Here is a 27,020-nt window from a genome sequence, read left to right on the forward strand (position 1 = left end):
ATTTTCAAAACTAATGTACATGTGACATTCGTATATCTACATTCAGCTGAGTTGGTTTCAGCAACGTGTTCTTACTTTTGCGCTCAATTTTAAAACTTTATTTCCGTAACTTAAATAAATTTAGCATAGAATATAACTTAGGTGGTGATCAAAGATATGGTGATGTGGTGTATTAGAGGCCGTTGATTGACTTTATATCTGTAACTTAAGTGAACAAGATGGTGCTATCTAGACATCCTTCTTTATTTTCTACGCACTTCTCTTAAATTTCGATAATCGTATTAAATGAATTAAAGATAATCAAATGACATACATTAATAGAACAACGTGAATGTAAAATTGATGTGTGGATAGCAAACACCAAAAGGAACTTGGTGCTTCGATAGTGAGCAATGGAGTGATGTGGTTTATAGGAGGCCTTGGATTATTTGGGTGGTTTAGATGCTATTTAGTGCATGCAAACCAAATGGTAAATGCACGCACTTAAAAATCCAGATCCGATCCGGTGAGGAGGAGTCTGTTGCGAAAGCGACGAACATGGCTGACCCACACGTGGCCTAACCCATCGCCGTGTCCTAGTTCTTCTTTCTCCACGTGTCATTTCCTCTTGGCACCGTCATTTTGCCAACTTTCTCTGCATCTCCAGACAGAAGCATATTCCAATCTAATTAGTTTCCTCTGTGAATAGGAAAATAGAAGAAAACATAGTCTGTTTTGTTTGAGAGAATTGAGAGGTGGCGGTGATGATGATAGCCAGGAAGGGCTTAGTCTTTAATTACAGCGGGTCCGGTGGAGGTGGCGGTGGCGGTGGCGTTGGCGAAGGCGGAGGCTTACAGGATTGGTGGAATCAGGACCAGAAACAATGGGGAAGTGGCGGTGGCAGCAGCAGCACTTACTATATCTTGTGTGCTTCTTATGGATTGGTTTCCCTTGTTGCACTGGTACAATCAACAACATTGTTATTCTCATTTTTATCATGTTTTCTTTTTATGGAAGGAAAATATTAATTAGGGAAGCTGGCTATTGCAACATGCTCGAATAATAATAATAAAAAAAGATGATTTTCAGGTACAACTTGTGCGCATTCAGTTAAGAGTGCCAGAATATGGGTGGACAATACAAAAGGTTTTCCATTTGATGAACTTTCTAGTGAACGGATGTAAGTTTTTAATTAATTAATTTATTCATTTATTTTATTTTTTGTTAATTCATTGTATAAGCTTTTTGTCTGAAAACCAAAATGCATTTGGGCAGTAAGGGCTCTCCTATTTGGTCTCTTCAAAACTGTCTTCCTTATTAAACCTAAGGTATGATATCATATTTGTGATTTGCACTCCTCAATTATTTATGTATAATTTTACACACACATACATATATAAATGTTGTCCTGTTCTAGGATTATTATATGTGATTTTCGCGAGTGTATGGACGATGCTTTTTCTAGTACAAACGATATTCTAAGCTAATCTCTACACTGAGGGGAGCGGTGAGGGTTTGAACCTGGGACACAATGGCCTAGTGGCGAGTGTATGATGTTTAAGTAACAATTTTCATATTTTTAGGACTTTTAATATTCCATGGAAAACAATAGTGATTCGCGAGGATGTGAAAATTGTCTCACCTAATAGAGTTAAGAAACCTGGCAAAGGCTTATTGCTTTTAGGGCGGAGCCCCAACTTCTTTTCATGCTTAGTATGGAAAAATATACTTGAAAATGCATAGGTCCATCAATTAAGTATGTTGGAAAATTATAAACAGGATGTGCAGGGTCTCCTTCTTTCATGGAACGTAGCACAGGAATACATTTCCATCTTCATCATATAGATTTTCCCTTATGAGTTTGACTGGTGAAATATGAACCTTCAACCTTGTATAAGTATATAAATTTATCTTAGAAAAAAGTGTAGCTTATCTAGTCAAAGTGCGAATACTGAAGACTTGTAGTAGTAGTATTAAGATGATACATGAAACTTGTAAGAAAATCTCAAGTATATTGTGCTTGCTCTCCCACATTTTCAACCACGTACAGCGTTGTTTAGTTTTTCTCTTCTGTATGGTAAATGCAATGATAACGTACGTATAAGTTTCTGTCTCTCCCGCACTGTGAAAATAGGCTTCGGGCTTAACCAGGCTGATATTTTTAGATTTGTTGGAGCAGTTAAATTAGAAATGCATGATAATGAGCCTTCAATAGCACTGGTTTTGTTCTCCAGTAGCATGCATCATGTATTATACTCTTCACGGGTCATACATCTGCAATTCTGAGATTTGAAAGTGGAGTTCGATTTATTGTAGCTTTGATCCCTAACGTCACTATGTTTCGATGCTTTGCAGTATCTTGATATATAACTTCTTCTGATGACACTGCCTTACTGTTTTGTAGGCTCTTGAAATGCTGCTTATGGATCTTCCTGGACTTCTATTTTTCTCCACGTATACATTACTTGTCTTATTTTGGGCTGAGATCTATCACCAGGTACGTATACCAACTTTTCTTTGCCTTCGATTCTGATGTGAAATAATCACTGTTCCCCATTAACTACTGTCATCTAATTCGTTTTATGACTTTTTTAGGCCAGAAGTCTTCCAACAGATAAACTTAGACCTGCATATTATGTTATAAATGGATTTATATACTTCGCACAGGTTAGTCAAAACGATGTATTTCCTGTTGAAAATGGTTGGACGCAATGTTGGATTAATTTTATTTTGCTGCTACACTGCGGGCATCACTGTTTCCTGGTCATTGTGTTATGATGATAGGTGTGCATTTGGATTTTCTTGAGATTAAGCAGAAGTCCTGTTGCTGTAGAAGTTGCTAGAATCTTCTTTTCAGGTCAAAAGTCGATATTATATTAATTTTTTTGCCTTTTGGTAATTTATTTCCCTCTAATTTCAAGTGCTTATCAAACATTTGTGCAGTTTGAATAATAAGTTCATTGCAGTAGGCAACTATTATCCCTAGTCAGCGCATGAAGTCGACGTGACTTCATTTGGAAAAAAAACTATTATGCAGACGGAAAAGCTAAACTATATACGTTTATGTTCATTTTGTTTGCAGTTATTTCATTTTGTACTGCTCTGGGATTCTTGATATATGGTGGAAGGCAAGGACTTTTGTCAGCTCTGAGAAAGCATCCAGAGTTTTTCGGACTTTAATTTTATTCTGTTTTTAATAAAACAAGTGTTTACTTTGACTTGTTTATCACTTTAGGTTGTTTATCATGCTAAGGCACTTCCCCATTGAGTCAAGAGGACGTCAAAAAAAGCTAGAGGAGGTTTGTGCTTATATTTCGCTCATCAGTAGCAGTTTTCAAATGCAATTCTTGCAATTTGTGTTAGGAATCACGGTTCCTAACTTATTTACGTGGCAGGTTGGATGGGTCACAGGCATTTGCTGCACATGTTTCTTGATAAGATGCGTTGTGGTAAGTCCTTCTCAATTGCAAAGCACATGTAACCAGAAAAGTTATTAATTTCCAAGGACTTCTTTCGTGATTGAATTCCAGCTCGCAGTTTCTGCATTTGACAAAGATGCAGATGTCGATGTCATTGATCATCCCATCCTCAACCTTGTTTATTACATGGCAAGTATTAAATCCTGAACTTTGGAATTTTATATATTGCTGCTACCACGACGCGAGTTTCATGTATTGTATTTGTCTAGCTACTGTAGTCTTTACTTCACCGGATCATCTAATGTACCTTACCTTTATCTGTTTCACACTTTGGAAGGGATTTCCTGGGTGAAAATATTAGAATCTATCGCCCGAGGGAGGGACCAAAACCTCGATGGACTACTTGTGTCTTTGACTGCTTCTTATATAAGCGCTTTTATCTGTCATAAATTATTTTCACTTCTTTTGGCAGTTGGCGGAGATTGTTCCATCAGCTTTGGTGCTATTCATCCTGCGAAAGCTGCCCCCAAGACGTGTTTCTGATCAATACCAACCCATAAGTTGAAAGCTCTATCTGCCGCTAGCAACCTATTCAGGGAAAGGAAGAGGAAAAAAGTAGTACTCTTAAGAGGAGAGCCTCGTTCCTGCACGGTTAGTGCTTCCCTCGGTCGCGTATCACCTTTGTCTGATGACAGGATGTTTTAAGCCAATACTGAAACTGAATTTGTTTGATGATTGTGTGAACTGCTTCAGTCAATTACGTGTATATTCTGTACTTATATTTTCTCTTGTATTCTACTTATTATTTCTCCTGCATATGCTTTTTTATAGCAATGGGAACGCTATCTATCAACGCCCTCTAGAATTCAGCAAGAATTATGCCGGTAGGTTCAAACCGACTAGTTCCCTCTCGTAATAAAACTTGCTTTTTATCATTGATGGGGAAAGAATAAACATAATTTAGACCGCGCCTCATGGAAACTTCAAAAGGAACCGGGTTAAAATTCCTAAACTGGAATGCGGTGGTTGACAGCATCGTTAGTGAGAGACATCGGCGGAGGCCTGGGAAAGAGTTAACCTTTCTGTTTAACACCCCGCCACCTTGGAAACTGCTCGGCTAGAGGTAGAATCTAAAGACTGGAAGAGCACCGCACGCGTGTGGTGTCTAGTGGGCCTCCGGTTAACTTCTCTGTTTAACAGCCCGCCCACTCTAGAAACGGCTCGGCTCGAGGTAGGCTCCAAAGCCACACGCGTCTAGTGGGCTTCCGGTTAACTTCTCTGTTTAACAGCCCGCCCACTCTAGAAACGGCTCGGCTAGAGGTAGGCTCCAAAGCCTGAAGAGCACCTCGCGTGGTGTTTAGGGGGCCTCAGGGGCCGTTGAAAATACAAAGACAATTCTCTCTCTCGCATTCAGTTCAACCTAGAATATTTGGACGTGCACAATGCTATCCGAAACCAGCAGCCCGATACACATCCAATTCGGTACCAGATTTCAATGGATTGGGGGGATTATTTTTATTTCGACAGTATCCGCCGGTCTGAAATCTAATGTTTACATGAGCTCATTTGCCAAGCTTAGTCATATGAAAATATTCAGGTTATAAATAAATTAGCGATTACGAAGCTTTATTCAACGTCCTAAACAAATTGTAACGAGTATACACACTACACATTTCCCTCCACTGGGGTGAAAAACATACATAAAATTACAACTACATTCAAATTCTGTGAGCAGGAGTAAGTTTTGGTTGTCCTCACTACACTCCCGCGTGCTCCTGCAGAACGCGGAATATCGTAAACAATTCCCTAAGTTCATTAAACATATACATAGATGAACCAGGATCTCCAGACCAGTATAAGGATGCCAGTCATGTGTAATGTACAGGTCGAGTTACTCAGAGTCGGCTCAGTCAAATGCTATAGACATGAAAGTGTCATCATCCAACAACTTGTCAATATCGATTAGATCCTCACCACCCTCGGCCTTTTCTTCTGATCCCTCGACAGCCATACCACTTACCTGCCGATAGTCCATAACACGCAAAACGTGTTATCAAAGTGGATTGGTATTGCTTAACGGTTCCATTAATCGTCTAATAGTAAATGACACAGCGACATCCAATAAACGTATGAACATGTTTTTTTGTATAATGAATTCAGACACAGCAAGGTAGAAAAGGAATATTTAACTTGAGAACAGAAAACTGAACCAAAAACAAACACGTTAATTAGCACATCCTTATGATCGACAAGAAATGCAAACATTAGCGACAGAGAACCATAACATAGTATCACTAAACTATATCCAAAAATGTCATCGGGGTTCACCAAGAACACAAGTAAACTAACTAAAGACAAAATGAAGCGCAATTGAAAATTCGGTCCTACAAAAAGTAACTCAAATAATAAGACTATGAAAGCAAAATGCACCAGTTTAGATCCATCAATACCTTTGTTTCACGGAATCCTTCGACAACATTTAGCAGTCTACGGTATTGAGCTCTTCCCTCTGGATACTGAACCATAGACTTTACCCTAGTGAGTGCTTTTTGTAACCTTTCCTCTGTTTGTTTTCTTCCCTTCTTAAGAAAGTCATAATCATCCTCCTTTGAGGGCACAGGTTGTGGGCTCGGAATCTTGGCAACTGCATCTGGTCGGAATCCTCGTAAACCAGTCCCCTTACGTCTCCAACGCAAAATAACTTTCTCCAGAATTCCAACTGACCAGGTGATTGCCTTATATTGTTTCCTTACCTGGTGTCCCCTTACATGGGCCTTTATAAAATGAAAAAATGGGAAATTAGCATTCATAGCCGTAGTAAAATCATTCAGAAAAGTAATACCCAGAAAGATAAAGAGGGTTTTTCAAAAGTTCATCTCGAAATTCATTTTACTTAACCGCTGCAAAAGTTAACGCATGGGAAATGGAGAAAATATACAATTAGGAGCCCGCTTGAATTCAAATAGTTAATAAAAGCGGAGAATCAGACCGGGATCCAGTCAAACCCTAAGTGGTCCCAAAATTAATTCCATCATTTGCCTAAGAAAACTAAAAGTATTAACTTTCATATGCGAAACAACCCATGGTCAAAGTACTTTTATAGAGAGCTTTATATGGATCACTTGTGCCACAATAAGATTGTTTTTTTTTTTTTTTTTTATGATGCAAGTATATAATGATAACAATAATAAAAAATAATAATCAACAGGAAAAAAATTGTAGTGGACCTGGATTTTAACAATTCTCTGGCGAATTATCAGGAATTCTTTTCTTTTCTTCCAACCACGAAACTTTTTCTGTATCTGAACTGCAGCAGTATGAGCAAACCCATTGACCGGTCCCACCTTGTGTGATTTGGAAGTTATGAGTGAAATTGCTCGCTCATCCGGCATTCCCAACTCATCAATGTCATGCTCAGTAATTCGTCTCCTCTCAAATGACTGCATCCTTAACATTTGCTGTATACGATCAGCAGCTTGGGTAGCATTAGTTACAGCAGTAAGTGAGTCCTTCAGTGACAGTGCATCGGGCATATCACCGTAACTCACAGGTGTAGCTATCCGTTCTGAAAAAGTTTTGACAACTTTTGTTCCAGGTATTTCTGCAGCACTATCTTCCTTTGCATCATTCATTGTAAGGGATTTAAAGTAAGTGGTCAGGGAAGACTCTGCGAGGAAGCCTGAAATTCCTTTGTGACTATTCACAGATGCCAGGTCTGCTGGTGTTCTACCCAAAGGTACCTCTGGAGACGGATCGGTCAGTGCTCCAGGATCTGCACCAAGAGAGACAAGGACTGCAACTGTCTGCTCTCTGAATTTGGCATAGGTTCAGGAAATAAAAAAACAAAAGAGTAAATGTAAGGTGTTGGAAATTTGCAAGAAATTTATAACGGTTAAAGATAAATGACACATATAGCTCAGAGCTTAAAAAGTGAGGGTTACTATGAAATCACTAGTTAACTAGTGGCACCTACTCCATGTCTCAGAGAAAAAAGTCAATTGTCCAATGGCATCCTCATCTCACATAACAGTTATGGTAAAACAAATTTGGGATGCTTTAATGGGCTCCGAGGGAAGTGTATAAGCCAAGTCCCTTAGTAGACAACATAGGTAGAGAAGATTCAACAGAAGCTAGACTAAAATAAAATGGAAAGGGTTCTGATGTCCTTGCCTGCCATAGAATGCAGCCCAATGAAGGGCAGTCCATCCATTAACATCACGAAAATTGATACTAACTCCCGCAGTTACAGTGGGTTTTATGGCCCAATTGTAGGAAAGGGCAGCTGCTAAATGTAGCACACCTTGTCCTTCAGCATCTAATACACTTGGTCCTTTACCATCTTCTATTGCTTTATAAAGGAGCCAAGTGTACAACTTCTCTTTCATCAGCTTTATAAGATGTTCCATCCCTTCATTTTGGAGCAAATAATTCGCTACTGTTGGTTCTGCTGCATGTAAATAATCCTCTTCCTCCTTCAGTGATATGATTTTACTAATTATGTTTCGATTCTCCTTAACACCTCCAAACAGGTGACCTGAAGGGCTGACAGATCTCAGAGACAGTAAACTCTCAAGACGTAAGTGAAGATGCATTTCGTATGCAGTGTCATTGCATATATCTGTCATATCTAAACCTTTAGTGGAGCCCACTTGATAATCGAACTCTCTTACTTCACTACAAGCTAACCTGTTGGAACAAGTTACATAGAAGGGGACTTGCCCGGCACTGTGAGGTGGAGCAAAACAGAAAAGAACTCCACTGGCTAAAACCTTTGCTGGAACTTCCACCTCCCCAAACATACAAGACCAGCTGTATCGTGTTACCTCCTTTTGACTTACCAAGAATGTTCCAAAAACCAGAACCTGTTTCACATTAAGAAGAATGAGATGACAACTAACACATCGGGGACATATACAAATAAATGACAACCATCAGATCTACATTAGACATGTCAACATATTCTGTAGCCCTTTACAAATAAATGGAGACAATATAACATTTGATAGTAGCCTTACTCAATTATTGAAATTGAGTTGGAAGACAGATACCAAAGAACAAATATAACAGTAAAACTGATTAAGTGAGAACAGAGGAGAAGCAAAACCAAAATATGTATAAAATCTCAAGTATAAAAGTAATAGAAATTAAATAGTAGGTTTCTTTCTTTTCTGCTCCGTGAGTGGAACATGTTAGTATTGCAAGAAGTCCTAAGCACGATGTACAATGTCTAACTAAAAGTTAGACTTGATCAGAGTAATCATGCTTATGGAACAATGGCATGTTATAAAATACATTTTCATCAAGGAAATTATTTTGGCGCAAAAACCATCTCTAAGGATGCATCCTAGTGAGCATCTGACTAGATATATTTACGTGGCAGAAACTCAGTCCAAGATACCAGTTACTATTTTTCTTCCCTATTTTGTACCTCAATTTCAGAGTCTGTGTACGCCCACTTTGGTGAAAAATCAACTATGCTGAAAAGCTGGTCCTGGGAGATAGAGGGGCTCAACGAGGAATCATCAACTACATCTCCACATTCAGCAGTGATCCATGAAATACCAGATGAGGATTGCATCTGCAGATCATCTACCTCTCCAAGTTCCTTGGAAACCCACCTAGAAAAGCTGTCAACTTTCTTCAAACCCTCTTCTCGATCTAATAATTGCTGTCTCAAAGTGAAAGCATAGTTGGTATTCCCATCTTTAGGAACATCATGCTCAGGGCTTGATATGATTAAACATTGAGATTCTGCATTTGTAAGCTGTGCTTGAAGGTTGTCCTGCACAAGCTGCTCATTTCGCTGATTGAGATAAGCACTAACAAGGTCTGGAGCATTGCTCAGATTCGCATCAGGAGTTCTTTGCAAATTCATCGACTGATCCAGGGACCACTCAGGCAACTGCAGTGAATTGTCTCCCAAAGGAAACTGGATAAAGAATGTAACAATTAGAAAATTAACGTAATTCTTATTTCATAATTTGAGAAATCCATGCTGTTTATAAGATACAAAAAGGTGACAGATAAATATATGTAGCAAATCAGAGAATCCATGGTTGAAATCCCGCAAACCAAAAAATGAAATTAAAATTGTTGGGCATTCGGTTACCACGCAGAGATGCTCCTTGTTAATAGACCAGGTTTTTTACTGTGTACTTGCATTATTGTTTGGACCGTATAAAATTCAATACCTCAGCCCTTTTGGATGTCTATATATAAAACAATAAGTAGTGATGCAGTTCAATAAAACATAAAAACCCAGGGCATACACATGGAAGAAGCATTGCACCTCATTTCAGCAATTATCTGTATCAATAAGCCCAAATGATATAAGCTAAGGAGCATGCCAACTACAGATTAAAAAAAAACCACAGAAGCTATTAAATACCTGCCAATTTGTTTGCAATGGCAGAGAACTCCCAAACTCCTCCTTTAACAGGTTATTCCCAGAAGTTTGTTGTTCAAGGGGAACTCCAGTAGAACTAATTTGGGTGGAAGACATTGATGCATGAGAAGTTCCATCGTGGAATCCCATTGTGCATTGTTCCAATATTTCTTCCCAAGATCCCGCACCAAGTGTTTTTTGAGAATCAATCACACTAGTAGAGTCATCAGTGAAACGACATTGATCTTTGTCAAATTCTGGCCTGTATACTCCATGAATTGATGACTGGCCATCATGATTTTCTGATAAGATTGTAATATCAAATCACCGTGTTACACCACATAAGAGGTTACTGGATGAATCCATTCAAATGAAGATAAATAAACAGGCAAAATCCCTTCCCCGCACCCCGCGAAAAAAAGAGGAAAAAAGAAGAAAGAAAGTGCATTACTTGAACTTGAATGCAGTGAGAGATCAATCTCTGCATTGTCCACGAGAGGACCATTCCCCATTTTTGGTGACTCAAAAACTGAGTGAAATAAGGAACTCACTTGGCGACTATCTCCTGCATCAACTCACATGTTAAATGGAAGATCTTGTGCATATTTAAGAAGTGCGCAAGTTTCACAGTCAATTTGGTATTATTATAAACATCATTTCCCAAATGAAGACCGTATATTCTCGACCCAAAATAAGAGAAAAATGACATGTAAAAGATAACCTCTTTTAATAAAGTCAGAGAAAAACAATACCGGAATCAACATCTTCCCATGATGATGTAAGGGTGCTGCTTGGGCTTGCATAATCTGTATATCCTGAAGGTGCTCTGCCATTGCTATTAGAAGGGCTAGAAGTCCAGGGGCTGCCCTTTTGCAGATCCGGTGCAACCTCATCATTCTCTCTTATGCCTCCTGCATTTGCCCTATTACCCTAATAACAAAATAACCAAAAGGTAAATCACAAGCAAATATATTTTATGCATAAAAAATTTCAGAAAGCACCAACAATAAAAAAGTATGCACAGGTGAGATAAACTGGTTTGAGAAACTCAGACAAATTTCAGTATTGACTCTGAAAAAACTTACACTCAAATGTCTTAATGTCAAAAAAAATGCAATTTTGAGAAAGTACGTGGCCAAGGTCAAATATCTGAACTGTGCAAGGCATTTTTATAATGCAAACTGCAATTGTGAAACTACTGGCCCTCCTCTCTTTCCTTTGCACCTTTTTATTTTGTACACCCCCTCTATTTTCTATAAGCCTATCCTTCAGATCAAGATTTCATGAGGTTTCACCCCTATTGTAATTTCTGTCTTTCTTGAGAATTGAAGAATTACAACAATTGCTGCTATTAGGAATTTTGGATCAAGTCAACCGCAATGCCATTCCAAATCAATGTCCATTTGGTTTTTTTTCTTTTCTTTTTCAAGCCACTTAGTACTGTTCCAGGTCTTCCAAAAACACCGTATCAATAGTTCCTGAGCCTTGGCTTATGTTAAAAATGGTGAGCAGGGCCAAGGGCATATACTGCGTCAACTTACACCAGTACACAGAGAGAGAGAGAGAGAGAGAGAGAGAGAGAGAGAGAGAGATCCAAGAAAATTATATAAATAAATATATAGTATTACGCCAAGAATGTGGCTCAATCAACATCTTATGCTTTACAGAGAGGTCAATGATTGGAACTTCGAAATCCAACTAGAGTATTATTTTTACATGAAGAAAAATTGCAGCCCTGCTATTAATTCCTTAGATTAACTGTTAGGAAATAGGAAGACTCAAGAGAATAGCATGATCAAGTACTTTAACTGGATTAAAGATGGTCTAAATAACATAAACAATAAAGGAAATGAAAAGCAGATTAAGAACTAGGAGGAGGATAGTAATACCTTTACTTGCAAGTAATGAACAAAAACTATGTGCATTAAATCCCTGCACATTGAACAAGTACATAAAATTAAAAACAGAAACCTTGAAAAAGAAAAGAGAAGTTTTAAAAAACAGAAAACTGTAGAAATCTAACTGTATTTGTGCATTCCGAAAAGAAATATAAGCATAAAAGTTTGGATCTTTATGGAAAGGCATGAACAGTCCACTGTGAAATACATGATTTTAATTACCAAACACAGTGTGCATCTAAATATATAAATAAACATCTATAACTCAGACTTACTGCTCAAGCATCCAATAGCAGCGCCTTTGAAAACTTTCATCATCTTCTCCATGGGCATAGTAGCAGTGTAGAACATCAACACTGCCAACCTGAAATAAACTGAAGAGTGTTACCTCACAGACTCCAGTAACTCTTTCTTGAGTTTAATGATTTCAATTATTTACATGAGTGTCGTTTCGGGGCATACTGAAATAAATATCGTCTTTAGCAGAAATTTATTACAAACACTCAGAGTCCAGATACCTTTAGCTTACCTTTAGCTTCTCATGGGCCTCTTTCACAGTCTTGCCGTCTCGTTTCTTCCTCCAGTTATGTCCATCCTTTCTAAAGTATCTCAGAACCTTCCTGTCAAAAAGATAAAGAGAACCACCTGGAATGGTGGAAAAAGTTCCACACCAGAATGTTCTCTATGTGTAAATACTACAACTGAGACAACAACCATAATCACATTTTATGTACATAAAGAGTACATAAAAAGCTACATCGGACTTTGCCTAACATGATCAAAAGGTTCAATAGAAAAGATACGAAAATGATATCCAGAGACTTCAGGGGGCACTCAATATGCTTTTCGCTAATTTAATTTAAACTTGGAAATGGGGATTCGAACTTAGGTGCAGAGGGGCAAGCACGCTTTTTTAGCCAACTTGACTATGCCGGGGTCTACAGATAGCTGATCTGTAAAAGCCCTAAACAAATTGGTAATCTTTTTTTTTTTTTTTAAATAAACCCATTAAGAGGAAATGACATTTAACTTTGCAGAAGCAAACATGAGCAAAACATGAAATTAAACAAATATTTTGTTAATTAATTATAAAGTCAATAACCAATTAACCATACTAGGTGGTTTGTTCGGAGGCTCTGATGAGATTTGGAACTTCCCAAAATTGCTAAGAATTTCACAGATTTCAGCAGGGCGCAGCCATCGGTGTTGGGCTTCAACAAGTAATTGCTGAAAGTCTGCAAAACACGAACCAAATCAAACCAATCAGAAACTGATCGCGTAGGAATTGAAATTCGAGATAATTAAGGGTTGGAAATCTGACCTAATCGAGGGCCCTGAGGGTTCGATCCACTTTCCGCCATGGGAAGACCGGTTGAAGCCAAGGAAGCTGAGCAGAGCACAAATTGATTCAAACTACAGACAATAAAAGTTTGTTTAAGTCATCATCTTATGTACGGAGTCAGTCAACAGAGTAGAGATGGATGTAAGAGAATTATATTTATATATTATTTTTCCTCCTTTTATTTGGATCATTTTTTCTATATTTATTTTCTTTGACCCTGTATGTAATTATAAGACCATCATTTTCAATGAAGGGCTAATCTAATCCCAAAAATGTTAGGACTCCCAAAAAATGTTTTGGCTCCCCCCAAATACATTTTTTTTTTTTTAGTACAACGATATATTTTACACTAACGGGAAAATGAGTGCGGAAGTTACATAATGGGCAACATAATATGATATCAATTTTTTTTTTTTTTTAATTTGACTACATTTGATAAATTTTGTGTATATTATCATGATCTAGTCGATAACGGTTGATTATGAAAGACGTGACGAGGAGCACCAATTGAGAATCCTGTTTGGGGATGAATACTAATAGTATCCTTGATGGTGGCTTCTTGTTGTATTTGGTGGAATCCTAATCAAGTTTAGGTCAATAAAGAGTAAAAGCCATGCATGCACTTGGAATTTGAAGAATGAATCTTTGAACTTATATTATAACTCTTATCCATCATCATACAACAAGAAGAGAACATTGGTTTGTCTAGCATAGCGCATCCCAACTCGCAGGCAACATGCGTGCAACTTCTAATATAAATAGCCAAGTTAACTAGAAAAATTGGTACCAATTTACCACTTATAACTTTCTGTATTAAGTTTCTCTCAAACCCTTTTATGAGTTACAACAGAGATCCTTTGGCAAAACACCTTTCCCCCTCCTTGGGTGTTTGTTAATTAGCCTGTTTTGTGGGTAAAATTGCCAGCTAATCATTGCAAAAAATTTGCATGCACGACATAGTTGGCATGTAACTATTTGGATCAAAAATGAACATTAAGCCCATGTCTTTGCCCTTTGAAATGTGCTTTTGCTTTTTTTTTTCCCCAAGAAACGTGCTTTGACATGGTGGTTTTTAGGCATCAAATTAATCCTATTCACACCGAAGAAGTTGTTTTGCAGGCAAGTTTTGCAGAAAAAATGATTTTTCATGGCAAAACTTGTAATTTCAAGAGGATCTAGGATCGGTTATCCAAGTGGAGACTCATCTTCTACCAACAATCACATCTACCATTTCGTAGAGGGGAACGTATCAAAGCCAGAAAAGCTAAATTCACATGGAAGAAAGCTCTATAAAAGCAGCGAGATAATATGAAGAAAAAGACACTCAACTTAACTATCAAAATAACTCTTAAAAGCTCTGTCATTTTCCTTACATTCCCATTATAGTCAGCCACCCAATTTATAGGTTTAGCTCTATTTATCGATTTCCTTGTCGTTAATTTCATTTTTCCTCCTTAAGCTTGTACCTCGTGGATGTAAGGAGTTTGCCCGAATAGGTTGAAACTTTGTTTAAACACTTGTATTTGTTATCTACTATTTTAGTTATCATCATTTCATGCATTTTTCTGTCATTTTCATTCATTTTATGGGTTCCTACAAGCTTTTCATTTTAAATGTATGTTCAATGTTTGTTTCAATTTCTTTTCTGTCATAATTCTTCCGACTAACACTTATGAACTAGTTCACACTATTGTTGGTTAATTTATATGACTTGGCATTCAACATGAATCGAAGGTTCTTGTCTTCAAGGTACATAAAAGAACTTATTATGGACTTAATCCCTCCATAAACAATCATTTGATCAAGAAGCTCAATTAACTTGTGGCGCAAGCAAATGACTTACAGACACTTAAATCAATCTACATTATGTTGGTCTTGGCCAACAATGGCACGCCCAACACTCTATTAACTTTGCAAGACAGCCTAAGAGCCTAACAAAAGGTTCCACTAAGACACCATTCAAAATTTACATAAGAGTTCACCATTCGCACAAAGGGAGTTATGCGAGGAACATAAACATTGAACAGTAACATCATTAGTTAAGCTTCTTTTTGCCAGATATCAATCGTAAGAAGTTTTTTAGTTTAGGAAGGTATTTAAGTTTCAATAAAAATTTGCAGTAAGAATTAGGCTATTTATTCTTTTTAAAGAATTAGGCTAGTCATTCTTTTTAAAGAATGTGCCATATATAGAATTTGCTTATCCTTGCCAAAGACAATTATACATATATGATAACCGGTAGTTAGTTTATTTTCTTCTTTTTTTACAAATGATAGTGTTAGTGGATTAAATCATTAAATGTTTGGGGCAAGGGGACCGGTAGAATTGAACATGCACTAGGGTTTATAGGCATTATTTTTTTTCTATCACTACGGTTAAGCGTCATCTGGGGTTACTAGTTGAACTAAAATCTCTGTAGACATGTGATTGCAAAAGATTTAAGAAATAAGAAAAAAAAATTATGAAAACAAAACAAACATGCGCAAGGTACTAAATGCTCATTTAGAAGTGTTTTTAAAATGACTGAAAACGTTTTTACATAAAACGTTTTAGGGTTCCAAAAGTACTTAAAAGCATTTTTTTATGCTTCTTGTAGGAAGCATTTCAAGTGATTTTATAGAATTCACTTACATTTTACTTAGGATTGTTCAAGAAAAAAAATCACCAAAAGTGCTTTCAGACATTTCAAAAGTACTTCCAAACGAGTCGTAACACAACATTTTTCATTCCCTATATAAAACCTTATTCAAGCTAACTGAAAGAACATTTTGTGAAAACCTTGTTGCTTACTAATCATGTAAGTATTGGAGAATAATAATTCAAGGTGGCCATAAGGCCTAAACAAGTTTGAGTGGATTAATAACTCAAGGTGGAACATCATAGTTAGAAAGAAAGTAAAGAGGCACAACCCCAATTTGTCTATTTCCAAAACATATTACATTTATTTCAGTACAAAATACAAATTCAGAAATAAAAAGCTCTCTTCCGGGCCTTATGTGTTTTCAAACAGAGCTACAAAGTTTTGTATAAATATAGCCAATATGAAGCTACAGATGTAGAAAAAGATCAAGGTTTGTTTCACTTTCCTCTCTTGCATTAGAAGTTACTCCTGACCCAAAAATGCAGTTTTGTGGATCTTTAAAAAGAAGAAGCATCTTTGAAGGCTTATATGTTTCCAATGACAAATCAGAATTGATTTTAGACCTTTTTGGTGCAGTCATAATCTCAGTACTTCCTCCACCTTCACCTAAGTAATGCCTCTTAGCTCCAATAAAGTTTACGACAGTTTGTATCTTATTACGACCAAGTTCACCTTGGCCTAAAGATTGATTTAGATGTAGAGGCTTAATAGTTTCCATTAACGATGTTGGGTTAATCTTGGGCCTTTTTAATGCATTCATCATCTCAGCACTTCCTTTGACATCATGTAAAAAGCACCTTTTCATTTTCTCAGAGGTTAAGACATTCTGCGTATAACGACCAAATTCACCTAGGCCTGAAGATTGACTGGGATTTAGAGGCAAAGAACCAATAGTACTAGGTTCCTTGAAGCCAGGAGATTGACTTGAGCTAGGACTTAAACAAAGATCAGTTACAGCTTCCACGAGATGTAAAATCAAGGCATTTACACAAAAGGATGGCATACCATTCATAAAAGGTTGAAAGTGATTAGTATTAAACTCACAAACTCCATTTATGACAAAAGATAATGAAGGATCAAAAGAGACACTAGTTGGTACTGTGCTACCAAAGGAAGCAACCATAAAGGAAATTTTTTTAGAACCTGAGATATCATCTTGGCCACTGCTAGATGAGAATTTTGAAGGCATGGCCGAATTGTTCTCATAAGACTTGCTCATATTCACCCAACTGCTTTGATTTGAGTAGAATCTCTTGCAGAAATCCAAAGGAGAATTTACCTTATTGAAAAGATTACTTGGATTACTCCCATTGGCTTTAGAAAAACATTCAAGGTGGCCCATGCTAATAGGAGGAACATTGTGATTAATCTTTGTCGAGTTACTGAAATGGCTAGCATAACTCCCACTCCTGTTTGCGTTGATCTCTTCCTTATGAAGTGAAAAGGAAATTCATTGTTGAAGTGAAAATGGCAACCCTTAACAAGGTTTTTAAGAAGAGAAAAACGATGAAGCAATGGGGAAATATTTTGTTTTTTTGCTCATAGTGATAAAGAAAACTATATGAAAAACGACAACTACAATAAAACTCATTTAAGCAAAGAAGACAAATTACATAAATAGGTTGCCATGAAAAGAACGCTTTTTCGGAAGTATGTGCATGGAGTGTATACACATCGCAGAACAATAAATGTTAAAGGGGTCTTTGATTTAGACCCAGTCAACACCTCATAGTTTAGAGAAAACTCAAATTAAATGTTTAGTTTATTACTATCTATCGATTTTATTATGTTAGGGTTGAATGATTTATAGTGATGAATTTACTTTTTTAGATAAATAAGGAAAATGTTGAAACCAAATTCACACACATCCAAGAACATAAGCGAGTTCCATTTGAATTACCCATGATCTCTGCAAGAGGAGAATGGGGTTGATAGGGGGTCTGGTTAAATCCAGATCAGATTGCCTACATATCTCTGGGAAGAAGAATCAAGCCACAAGTGTAGTTCTAAGAAATAATGGTGTGATGTGCAATATATCGTGAATCATTTTTGGCGAATAGCCTATGGCTAGGCGTTAAGGAGATGGGTTCTCCATGGATGTGCCTATTCGTCAACGACGGCGTGTGCATGATGAGCTTCTCTTAGGCATAAAGAATATAAGAGGTGAGATGTATCTTCAGTTGTGATCGATTAGAGAATCCAAAGAAGAGTTTAGAATAGGTCATCTGATAAACATCCAGTTGTAGTACTTATAGAGACATTGAGAGTCCTTGTAGGAAGAGTAATTCCAATTAAATCTACAAACTATCTTAGAGAGAACCTAGGATAAGATATCCAATTCTCCTAAGATTATGCTTACGATGCATAATCTCCAAGATATCATAATTTCACTAGAATTAGGGTTTCCTTACTTGGGAGACAAGTAATATCTTCAATGGGCTTAAGCCTAGCCTGTCAGACCAAGGCTGTTGGACTACGCATCATGGGTTATTGTCATTCCGGTCATTCTTGCCACCCGAAGTTCTACATGTCATGGTCACACAAAAAACAATTTTAAGAGCTTGACTAAATCCATTATTTGATCAAATTGTAGATTTTAATGTTTGAAAGCTTGGATCCATAAGAAGCAACTTGTCAGTCATAAACATATTGCTGAGGTAGAATAAAATGTCACTTAAACAAAACCCAAAAATCATCAACACATGGACGTTTAGGCTTGTCAATTGAAACATTATCAATAGGTAAGCTAATTATATCTACATCACCTATGCGATACGTATCGAAACCTATATATCAACATTACTTACACATTCAGTGTCAAATTCATCCACATATACCTACATGTGCGGTATCATACTCATCCACATTATCTATGTATAAGATTCGAATATACAATTTTTTTTTAGCCAAAAATTAATTTGTTTGACAAAATAAAATAAAATAAAATTATAGAGGATATAAAAGGCATGAAACAAAGTGACATATGAAAACCCTAGCTATTAATTGACATTATTATCTTACTATGGTAAGTTTTTTATCATGAAAATATAATCAAAGAATGTGTATAGCTTTCCTAAAATATTCTAATAATGTTAAGTTGATATCAATTTTTCTAAATATTAAACAACCTATCATTACCACTTTTGCATCAGTTAGAAGATAATATTGGAAATTTCAACTCAAAGAAAAATATATAGAATAAGAATAGATGGTGACTCAATGTCATAGACGATACTTACACAGTGCACACATAATTTTTCTTTAATAGTGTGTAGTTTACATAGCACTTAGATGATAACTTATTCTAGTTTAAATTTACTTTATAAGCTTAGGACAATTGCTTTGTTAGAAACAAAGATCACCATGTACTATTTCATTATATGTAGAGATTTACAACTGAATTTTGTGACAACAAATCTCAATTATTTAGTAATACAACAACTAATAAAATAAAAGCTGCTGCAAAAAGTCTAAAGGTAGTTATCAACAACTGCTGAAATTTTACTTAGCCTTATTTTCTCTCGCCTTTGTGACAAATAACCCAACCTTCTCTTCTAGCCATTGACCCTAATTTTGATTAGGGTTAGTGGTAGCCCTTTATTTTTTGTCTTTTTCATCTCTTTTGTCCTTAATTTCGTTTTCTTTGTTCTCTTTTCTAAGCCTTTTGTTTTAGTTCTTCTAAACTTTTATCTCAGTTGTTTTAAGCTTTCGTCTCAAATTTGGATTTTATGTCTATCTTTTGCCCCAAATATCTTACCCTTGCATCAAATTCCCTTTTTGTTGTTGGATTCTCATTACGATTTCCTTCTCCTCAACTCTCCAAGACACGCCTTGGTAGGCTAGGGTGTCTTGGTGACTATGCCTTCAATTGGTCAATTGATGATGGGCATGGCGACATCCCCATCCTTGCATGTCTTTTGACACTTTTTTTTATATTGGTTTTTGCGGTGGAGTCCTCAGGGACGACGACAACAGTTGTTTGGGTTTTGAGATTGTTGTTTAGGTTAATGTGTTTGTTCTTATGCTTGTGGATCTTGACTCTTTGTAGTTGTGCCAACCTTTGACTGTCCAGTTGGACTATTTGATAAAAGGCTATTTTTAGCTATATTATCTGAAACTCGATTTCGATCCACTTAGCCCCTTGAAACTCAAAAGTCGTCACTTTACTCCTTGGAACTCAATTTTGAGTTGACTTTGCGCTCTAAAACTCAAAAGTCCACACTTTACTCCTTGAAACGTTTTGGTGGACTATGGTGCCTTGATGACTATATCTCTAATTGATTGATTGAGGATGCACATGTCGATGTCCCCATCCTTGCATAACCACTTTCTCGAGTGTATTTTGACACTTCATTTATGTTGGTTCTTTAGTGGTGGAGTTCTCAAGGACATTGGTGACAATTGTTTTGGTTTTAAGATTGTTGATGCTAGGGTATCTTGTACTTATGGGCTTTTTTAGTTGGTTCAACTTAATGAGTTTGTGTATTTTGCTGTAAGCTAATGTGTTTGTTATTATGTTTGTGGGTTCTTGACTCTTTGCATTTGTGTCAGCCTTTAAATATTTATTCGAAATGTTTAATAAAAGGCTTATTTTAGCTATGCTCTTTAAAACTCGACTTCGATCCCACTTAGTCATCTGAAACTCAAAAGTCGTCACTTTAGTCCTTGGAACTTAATTTTGATTCCAGTTTGCCCTCTGAAACTCAAAAGTCGACACTTTACTCCTTGAAATGCCTTGTTGGGTTGTGGTGTCTTGATGACTATGTCTCCAATTGGTCGATTAAGGATGCGCATGGCAACGTCCCCATCCTCGCATGACCACCTTCTCGAGTGTATTTTGACACTTCTTTTATGTTGGTTCTTTAGTGGTGGAGTCCTCAAGGACAGCGTTGATGATTGTTTTGATTTTGAGATTGTTGATGCTAGGGTATCTTGTACTTTTGGACTTTTTTAGTTGGTTCAACTTAATGGGTTTGTGTATTTTGTTTTGGGTTAATGTGTTTGTTCTTATGCTTATGGGTCTTGATTCTTTGAATTTGTGCCAACCTTTGACTGTTTATTTGGATTGTTTAATAAAAGGTTATTTTTAGCTACACTATTTGAAACTCAATTTCGATCCCACTTAGCCCCTTGAAACTCAAAAGTCGTCACTTTACTCCTTGGAACTCAATTTTGATTCCACTTTGCCCTCTGAAACTCAAAAGTCGACACTTTACTCCTTGAAACGTCTTGGTGGGTTGTGGTGTCTTGATGACTATGTCTCCAATTGGTCAATTCAGGATGCGTATGGCGACATCCACATCCTTACATGACCACCTTCTAGAGTGTATTTTGACATTTCTTTTATGTTGTTTCATTAATGGTGGAGTCCTCAGGGACAAGCGATGATGATTGTTTTGGTTTTGAGATTGTTAATGCTAGGGTATCTTGAACTATTGGGCTTTTTTAGTTGGTTCAACTTAGTGGGTTTGTGTATTTTGTTGTAGGATAATGTGTTTGTTCTTATGCTTGTGGGTTCTTGACTCTTTGCATTTGTGCCAACCTTTGATTGTCTATTTGACTGTTTAATAAAAGGCTTATTTTAGCTACGTTCTCTGAAACTCAATTTCGATCTCATTTAGCCCCTTGAAACTAAAAAATCGTCACTTTACTCCTTAGACATCAATTTTGATTCCACTTTACCTCCTAAAACTTAAAAGTTGAGACTTTACTCCTTAAAACTCAATTTTGATCCCACTTTGTTCCCTGAACGTCAAAACTCGCCACTTTACTCCTTAAAACTTAAAATTCGTTTTACAGCGCCTTGTTTCTATTTTTAAAATAAGCATTCATTTAAAACTTATAATTGGTAATATGCCAAATTTCCCCTGAAATAAATGAATAATAAGAAGGAACAAAAAAAAAAAAAAAAAAAAAAACCATCTACTCGTCACTAGTCACCTCTAGTAAGAACATATTGTTTGTTGCTAGTTTTCTTACTTTTCCTCTTTTTAATATGCTATACAATGTTTTAAAATTAATCCTTCTTTCTTTTGTTTTCTTTCTGTTTCAATCCATGTGCCACCATTTGATTGGATATGTGAGCTTTATACTTGTGCTACGTCGGTCATAGGTTGTCCATAATTGCCACAGAGGTAATTTAGCGGTTATTTAAAAAAAATACATAGAAACAAGCCAAAGTGGGGTGAACATTGAGTTTCAAGGAGTAAAATAGCGACTTTTGAGTTTCAGGGGATAAAGCGAGATTGAAATCGATTTGCAAGGAGCAAAGTGGCAACGTTAGATTTTCAAGGGCAAAGTGGGAACAAAAGTCAAGTATCAAAGAGCAAAATGATGACTTTTGAGTTTCCAAAGGCAAAATTGGATCAAAATCGAGTTTCAGCGAGCGTAGCTAAAATTAAGCTTTAATAAAATACACTTTCCCTAGATGATAGGCATCAAAAGTTTGCAAGCAGTAGTAAGGGTAACATTAGAGCTGAATTTGAATATTATGGAGTTCGTCTTATTTCTTCATCTTTCTTAACTCTCCTTTTCTTCATTAATGTTATTATAATTTCATAAAATGGTTAGATTACAATAAACTATGCAATTAGATGAATGTTATGAAGTAGGTTGCAAAACAAAAGTTTATTGCTTATAACATTTTCAATCATACCCTCTATTTTATAACAATGTTTTAGTTAAAACTATCAAAAAGTTATTTTATGTCAAAAGACAAAATCAAAAACCTATTTTAGGAGCTCTCTAAAAGTTGTACTTCAACCATACTTCCCTACTTTATGAGAGATTTTTAATTCTGCCCAGAACACGAGGGGTACACAATATGTCATTATTCAAGTGCAAAGATTTTTTTTCAAGTGTTCCTCTACTTGTATGATATATATGGTGTATGTGCTTGTGTTTCAGGCATACTGGGAAATTTCTCCTACATTATAGAGTCATAGTGACTATGATTCATTTGGAAGTGCTTTTCAAATAACTGAAAACGTTTTTGGTGAAATTAATTTTGGATTCCAAAAGCACTTAAGTAGATCAGATATGTGTTTCTTATAGAAAACACTTAAAGTGTTTTTTCAGGATCAACTTGGATTTTACTAAGGATTGGTTTAAAAACATTTTCACTAAAAGCACTTACAAACGAACCGTATATGTCAATAATTAGCCAATTAATTTAATTAATTGTTTAAACAATATTAAAATAATTATATTTTCTCATTCCCTACATTGAGGGGATCTTTGGTGGATAAGAAGCATGATTGAAGTTGATTTTTTTTTTTTTTAAATTCTCCCTAAATTCTAGTTAGGAGTTCATTTAGAGAGCCTATTAAAGATGTTCTTATAACAATAAATTCCACAAGTGGAAATATTGTCCACAAAAAAAAAAAATCAATTAGACAAAAATTGCAACCTCCCGACAATGGAAACTCATAAGGCTAAATAACTGATGAGAACAATTTTTTTTTTTTTTTATATAGAATAACTGCTATATTCATTGATATGATGAAACAAATACGCCTTGCCAGTGATTTCAACCTAACCGAAGGAAAAAAAGTGTCCACCACCAAATATTACAAAAAAAGTACTATCCTCAAATATGAGATTAATGATTATATCAGGTGGCTTCTCAAACCAAACTAATTGTTGCTCTAACGACAATCACAATCTTACTACTTTGTAAATCACCTTATTTGTCTGCCTTATGGTATAAGTGTGCTTAATTTGATTCAAAGTATGCAAGAAATGACGAGCGTCATTCATCATATGTCCCAGCAGAGAAGTATCATTGGCCTCATCCATCTTTGACGCAGTAAGTACCACTTGTGCATTACCTTTGAATTCCACCGATCTTGTAGCCACTTCCTGTGCAAATAGTACCACCGTTCTCATTGTTTCCATCTTAGCATGGAATAGTGATGAAATCCTAGCCATCTTCAACGCTATCACAACCACAAACGTCCCAGTTTCATCTCGTATTACCACACCTACTCCTCCTACACAACCATGCTCAACCCAAGCTTTATCAAAATTGCATTTCAACCACCCAAACTCCGACTTCTTCCCCTTCTACACAGCTACGTGATGTGTGATTTTATTTCCCACCCATGCCATTTTTTAAACTCTTGCAGCCATGTTTATGATTTGTAATTAATGCCTATCGGATTTATGACAGTGTCATTCCAGCAAAAGTCATTTTTATCTTTTCAAATGCTTTATATAAGAATCATTACAAGATCAAAATTGTCCCTTAACAGAGACTTTGCCAGCCTTGCAATCTAATCTATCCAACTATGGTGTCATGCTTTATTCACTCAAATCTCAGCGAGCTCAATAATCAGATTGTAGCTGCCCTTTGACAATCTTTCAATGTGTGTTCAACTATTTTGTTTGCCATGTTATAGAACAAACAAGCAATATCCTTGAGGATTTTCCTCTTTATCAAAGTTACTCATGTTGGCATTGCATTCCAACAACTTCGCCATAAGCAAACCTTAATCTTACCCGACACACAAGCTATCCATAAGGCTTTCCGCAAAAAATTGATATCAGCCCCCAACAACGATCCACTTAATACATAGTCGTTCTCATCCCTACAAGTGATGAGTCAATTTCATATTGTATATTTTACCCTATTTTTAGTATGTTTTGGTAATTATTTTGGTAGAATTTTGATACTTTGCTTTCATGGCCTCCTGGAAAAGTGTTCAGAACATTCAAGCTTTAAATTGAGCTAGTTTAGGCCAATTTTGGAGCAAATATGAGTCCAAAACGTGGATGTGCATATTTTGGGCAAATTTTACTATTTAATTTAGGGTTATGTTTCCTAATTTATTTTTGGTTTATTTGGTTTCCTAGTCTGATTGGAAGACCTTTTTTAGGAGAAATGAATTATAGCAATTTAAATAAGTTTGGCCAACCCTATTTTTCCTTCTTCTCTATGCGATATCTAAGAGAGGAAATTGGCCAAGCGTAGAGATTTCCAAAGTTTTACATTCAAGGTGTTTTTGATCTTTTATTATTTCAATCCAATTCCTTTTGATTTTAATTATGAATATGCGTAACTACTCTCTTTTGCTAGGGTGAGGCCACGAGCCTTAACAAGAATATGTAGTTTCTTTTCAATTTGCTTTGATAATATGCATGCAGGCTTTTGAATTATTAATTACCAGTTTAAACTATCTAAATGTCTAGATGATTTAAAACAATTAGGATATTTAGATGCAATTTTGGTCGGAGGTCGATCCCAGAAAATGATGAATGCTTCTTGTGGTTAATATGTGCAATTTTACTTAAGATGAATACCACGTCTTAAGGGTTGCATGGTTTTTCAGAGAGTTTTCACAAAACGTAATGAGTCATGCATGTTTAGAGTTGCTCTGAATATCACAGACGAATTGCATGTTTGATATACACTCTATATTGGGGGTCCAAGTAGGCATATATTAGGAAGTCATAACCTTCAAAATATGCATGTATAGGTCATAAGTAATTGGGAGAATTATATAGGCTTGTTAAGGTGACGGCGAAACCCTAGTGCTTTCTCAATTTGATTTCTAAAAAATTGTTTCTTTCTCCTCATCTTTAATATTGCAGATTTTTCTACCTTTTTTTTTTAATTAAATTCGTTTTTATTTAATTAACTCATAAATTCAATCATCCCAAATATCTGCCTTTAAATAATTAATTGAGATTTTGTTTGATACAAATTATTTAATAATCATTGTGGAGAACAACCTTATGATAACCATTTATACTATGATATCCTTGTTATTCTTGCAAGTATCATAGATGTTTTTAATCCTTTTGCGCGTGTGATAAAATCCTATCAACAAGCACAAGCTAGATGGTAAGCACTCTTAGTTAAAAATTTATCATTTTTTTCCGTATGCCAAATCAACTCATCAGGTGATTGGAGGAAGCTTAACAGAATGCTTTGAATCAATTGAGTTGATTACCCCTTGAACAATTAAATTGATTACTGTATGGTTCTATTCAAATCTGAAGGAATAGGACTGAGAACTTTTAAGAAAATTTGACCAGGCAGTTATCTATCACCCTACACCTTAATCAACAAACCATCTCCAACACGCTATCTTGCACCTTTACGAATGATCTTGCATGCCTCCGCAACACTTTTCCAATAGAACGAGGAATTTGGCTTAACTGGAGCATTCATAAAAATCAGTCGTGGGTTAATACTTAGCTTTGAAAATTTGCAAGACTAATGAGTTAGGCATTTGTAATAATCTCCACCCTTGTTTAGCAAGTAAAGCTAAATTGAGTACATATAAATCCTTGAATCTCAATCCTCCCTCACCTTTAGGTTTACATAGTTTTCGCCAGTTAGTCCAATAAATCATTTTCTTGCCAGGTCATTTCACCACCAATATTGGGCTACCATCTGATTTAACTCTTCACAGAAAGTCTTAGGCAACAAAAACATGTGCCTAATATAGTTAGGGATCGGTTGAGCCACTATCTTCATGAACAATTCCTTTCCTGCACTACTCAAAAGGTTTCCTCTTCACCATGCAATTTCTTCCATAAACAATCCTTTATATATGAGAAAGATACTTTCTTTGCTTTCCTCACAAAACCAGTAAACCCAAGTAGCAATCATAGTACTTCACTCTTGTCATTCCTAAACAATTCGCAAGTAGTTTTTTGTCATACACAACGAGATTCTCGCTAAATGCCACGCAAATTTTTGCAAAATTTATTGCTTAACTCGATGCCTCCTCATAGGTTTTCAATAAGAGTTCAACCTGGATACACTTTTGAAGCATATTCTCTCAAATATAAGGCTATTGTCCACAAAAAGAAGATGATTCACACTTGGAGCCTTCCTTTGCACATAGCACAAACAAATACAATGAGAATGAGTCCTTCTTTTTGGATGAACATAGCCACCATGATCACCATTCAATTTAAATGAGTGTGTGACAATAGTTATACACAACATGGTCACATTTATCCATCCACCACAAAAGTCATTTTTCTCAAAACACTATTCCATCCACTATTCTTCTTGTGCATGAAGTGAGCAATCTCCAAATCAACTAGACTATTATCAGAAATTAACCTACCTGGAACGAAAGCACTTTGTGTATGTGAAATTATCTTCGGAAGCACGAGCTTCGGTCTCTTTGTTAGAATCTTTGAACATATCTTTTATATTACATTGCATAGACTAACTGGTCGGAGTTGGGTCATAGTTGTAGGATCTTTTGCCTTCGAAATAAGGGTCACGAGGGTGTAGTTAATTGTTTGTAACATAACCTCTGATGAAGGCAAAGAATGCACACCATTGCAAACTTCATCACCAACAATCCCCTAGTGTTTTAGGTAAAACGCTAGA

General features: G+C 36.2%; 2 protein-coding genes across 2 annotated transcripts; one reads left to right on the forward strand and one right to left on the reverse strand.

Moving 5' to 3' along the window:
- The first annotated feature begins 622 nt into the window (after nt 1–622).
- LOC103936480 (tobamovirus multiplication protein 1-like) lies at nt 623–4,229 on the forward strand. The gene is made up of 11 exons (XM_009346320.3): nt 623–941; nt 1,069–1,159; nt 1,255–1,307; nt 2,384–2,476; nt 2,575–2,646; nt 2,764–2,836; nt 3,062–3,107; nt 3,215–3,278; nt 3,375–3,428; nt 3,510–3,587; nt 3,871–4,229. Exons 1-11 carry the CDS (start codon nt 744–746, stop codon nt 3,961–3,963), a joined length of 915 nt encoding a protein of 304 aa, XP_009344595.2. The 5' UTR covers nt 623–743; the 3' UTR covers nt 3,964–4,229.
- A 767-nt stretch (nt 4,230–4,996) lies between these two features.
- On the reverse strand, nt 4,997–13,163 carry LOC103936466 (calmodulin-binding transcription activator 2). Its single transcript, XM_009346300.3, has 13 exons — nt 13,003–13,163; nt 12,797–12,916; nt 12,211–12,326; nt 11,957–12,045; nt 11,673–11,715; nt 10,536–10,713; nt 10,235–10,348; nt 9,787–10,085; nt 8,827–9,327; nt 7,569–8,260; nt 6,626–7,208; nt 5,849–6,172; nt 4,997–5,418 (listed from the first exon to the last, which is right to left on the reverse strand). Exons 1-13 carry the CDS (start codon nt 13,040–13,042, stop codon nt 5,305–5,307), a joined length of 3,213 nt encoding a protein of 1,070 aa, XP_009344575.2. The 5' UTR covers nt 13,043–13,163; the 3' UTR covers nt 4,997–5,304.
- Nucleotides 13,164–27,020: the final 13,857 nt, after the last annotated feature.

This window comes from the organism of the source record quoted next, unplaced genomic scaffold (assembly GCF_019419815.1).
Source record: "Pyrus x bretschneideri cultivar Hongxiangsu unplaced genomic scaffold, Pyrus_bretschneideri_v1 Contig49, whole genome shotgun sequence".
NCBI lineage: Eukaryota > Viridiplantae > Streptophyta > Magnoliopsida > Rosales > Rosaceae > Pyrus > Pyrus x bretschneideri.

Coding starts and splice junctions, on each gene's coding strand:
- LOC103936466 (XM_009346300.3), bottom strand. CDS start 13,042: ATGGCGGAAAGTGGATCGAACCCTCAGGGCCCTCGATTAG. Junction 12,917..13,002: donor CCCTCAGGGCCCTCGATTAG/GTCAGATTTCCA, acceptor CGTGTTTTGCAG/ACTTTCAGCAATTACTTGTT. Junction 9,328..9,786: donor CATTGCAAACAAATTGGCAG/GTATTTAATAGC, acceptor TTCTTTATCCAG/TTTCCTTTGGGAGACAATTC.
- LOC103936480 (XM_009346320.3), top strand. CDS start 744: ATGATGATAGCCAGGAAGGGCTTAGTCTTTAATTACAGCGGGTCCGGT. Junction 1,308..2,383: donor TCTTCCTTATTAAACCTAAG/GTATGATATCAT, acceptor ACTGTTTTGTAG/GCTCTTGAAATGCTGCTTAT. Junction 2,477..2,574: donor GGGCTGAGATCTATCACCAG/GTACGTATACCA, acceptor TGACTTTTTTAG/GCCAGAAGTCTTCCAACAGA.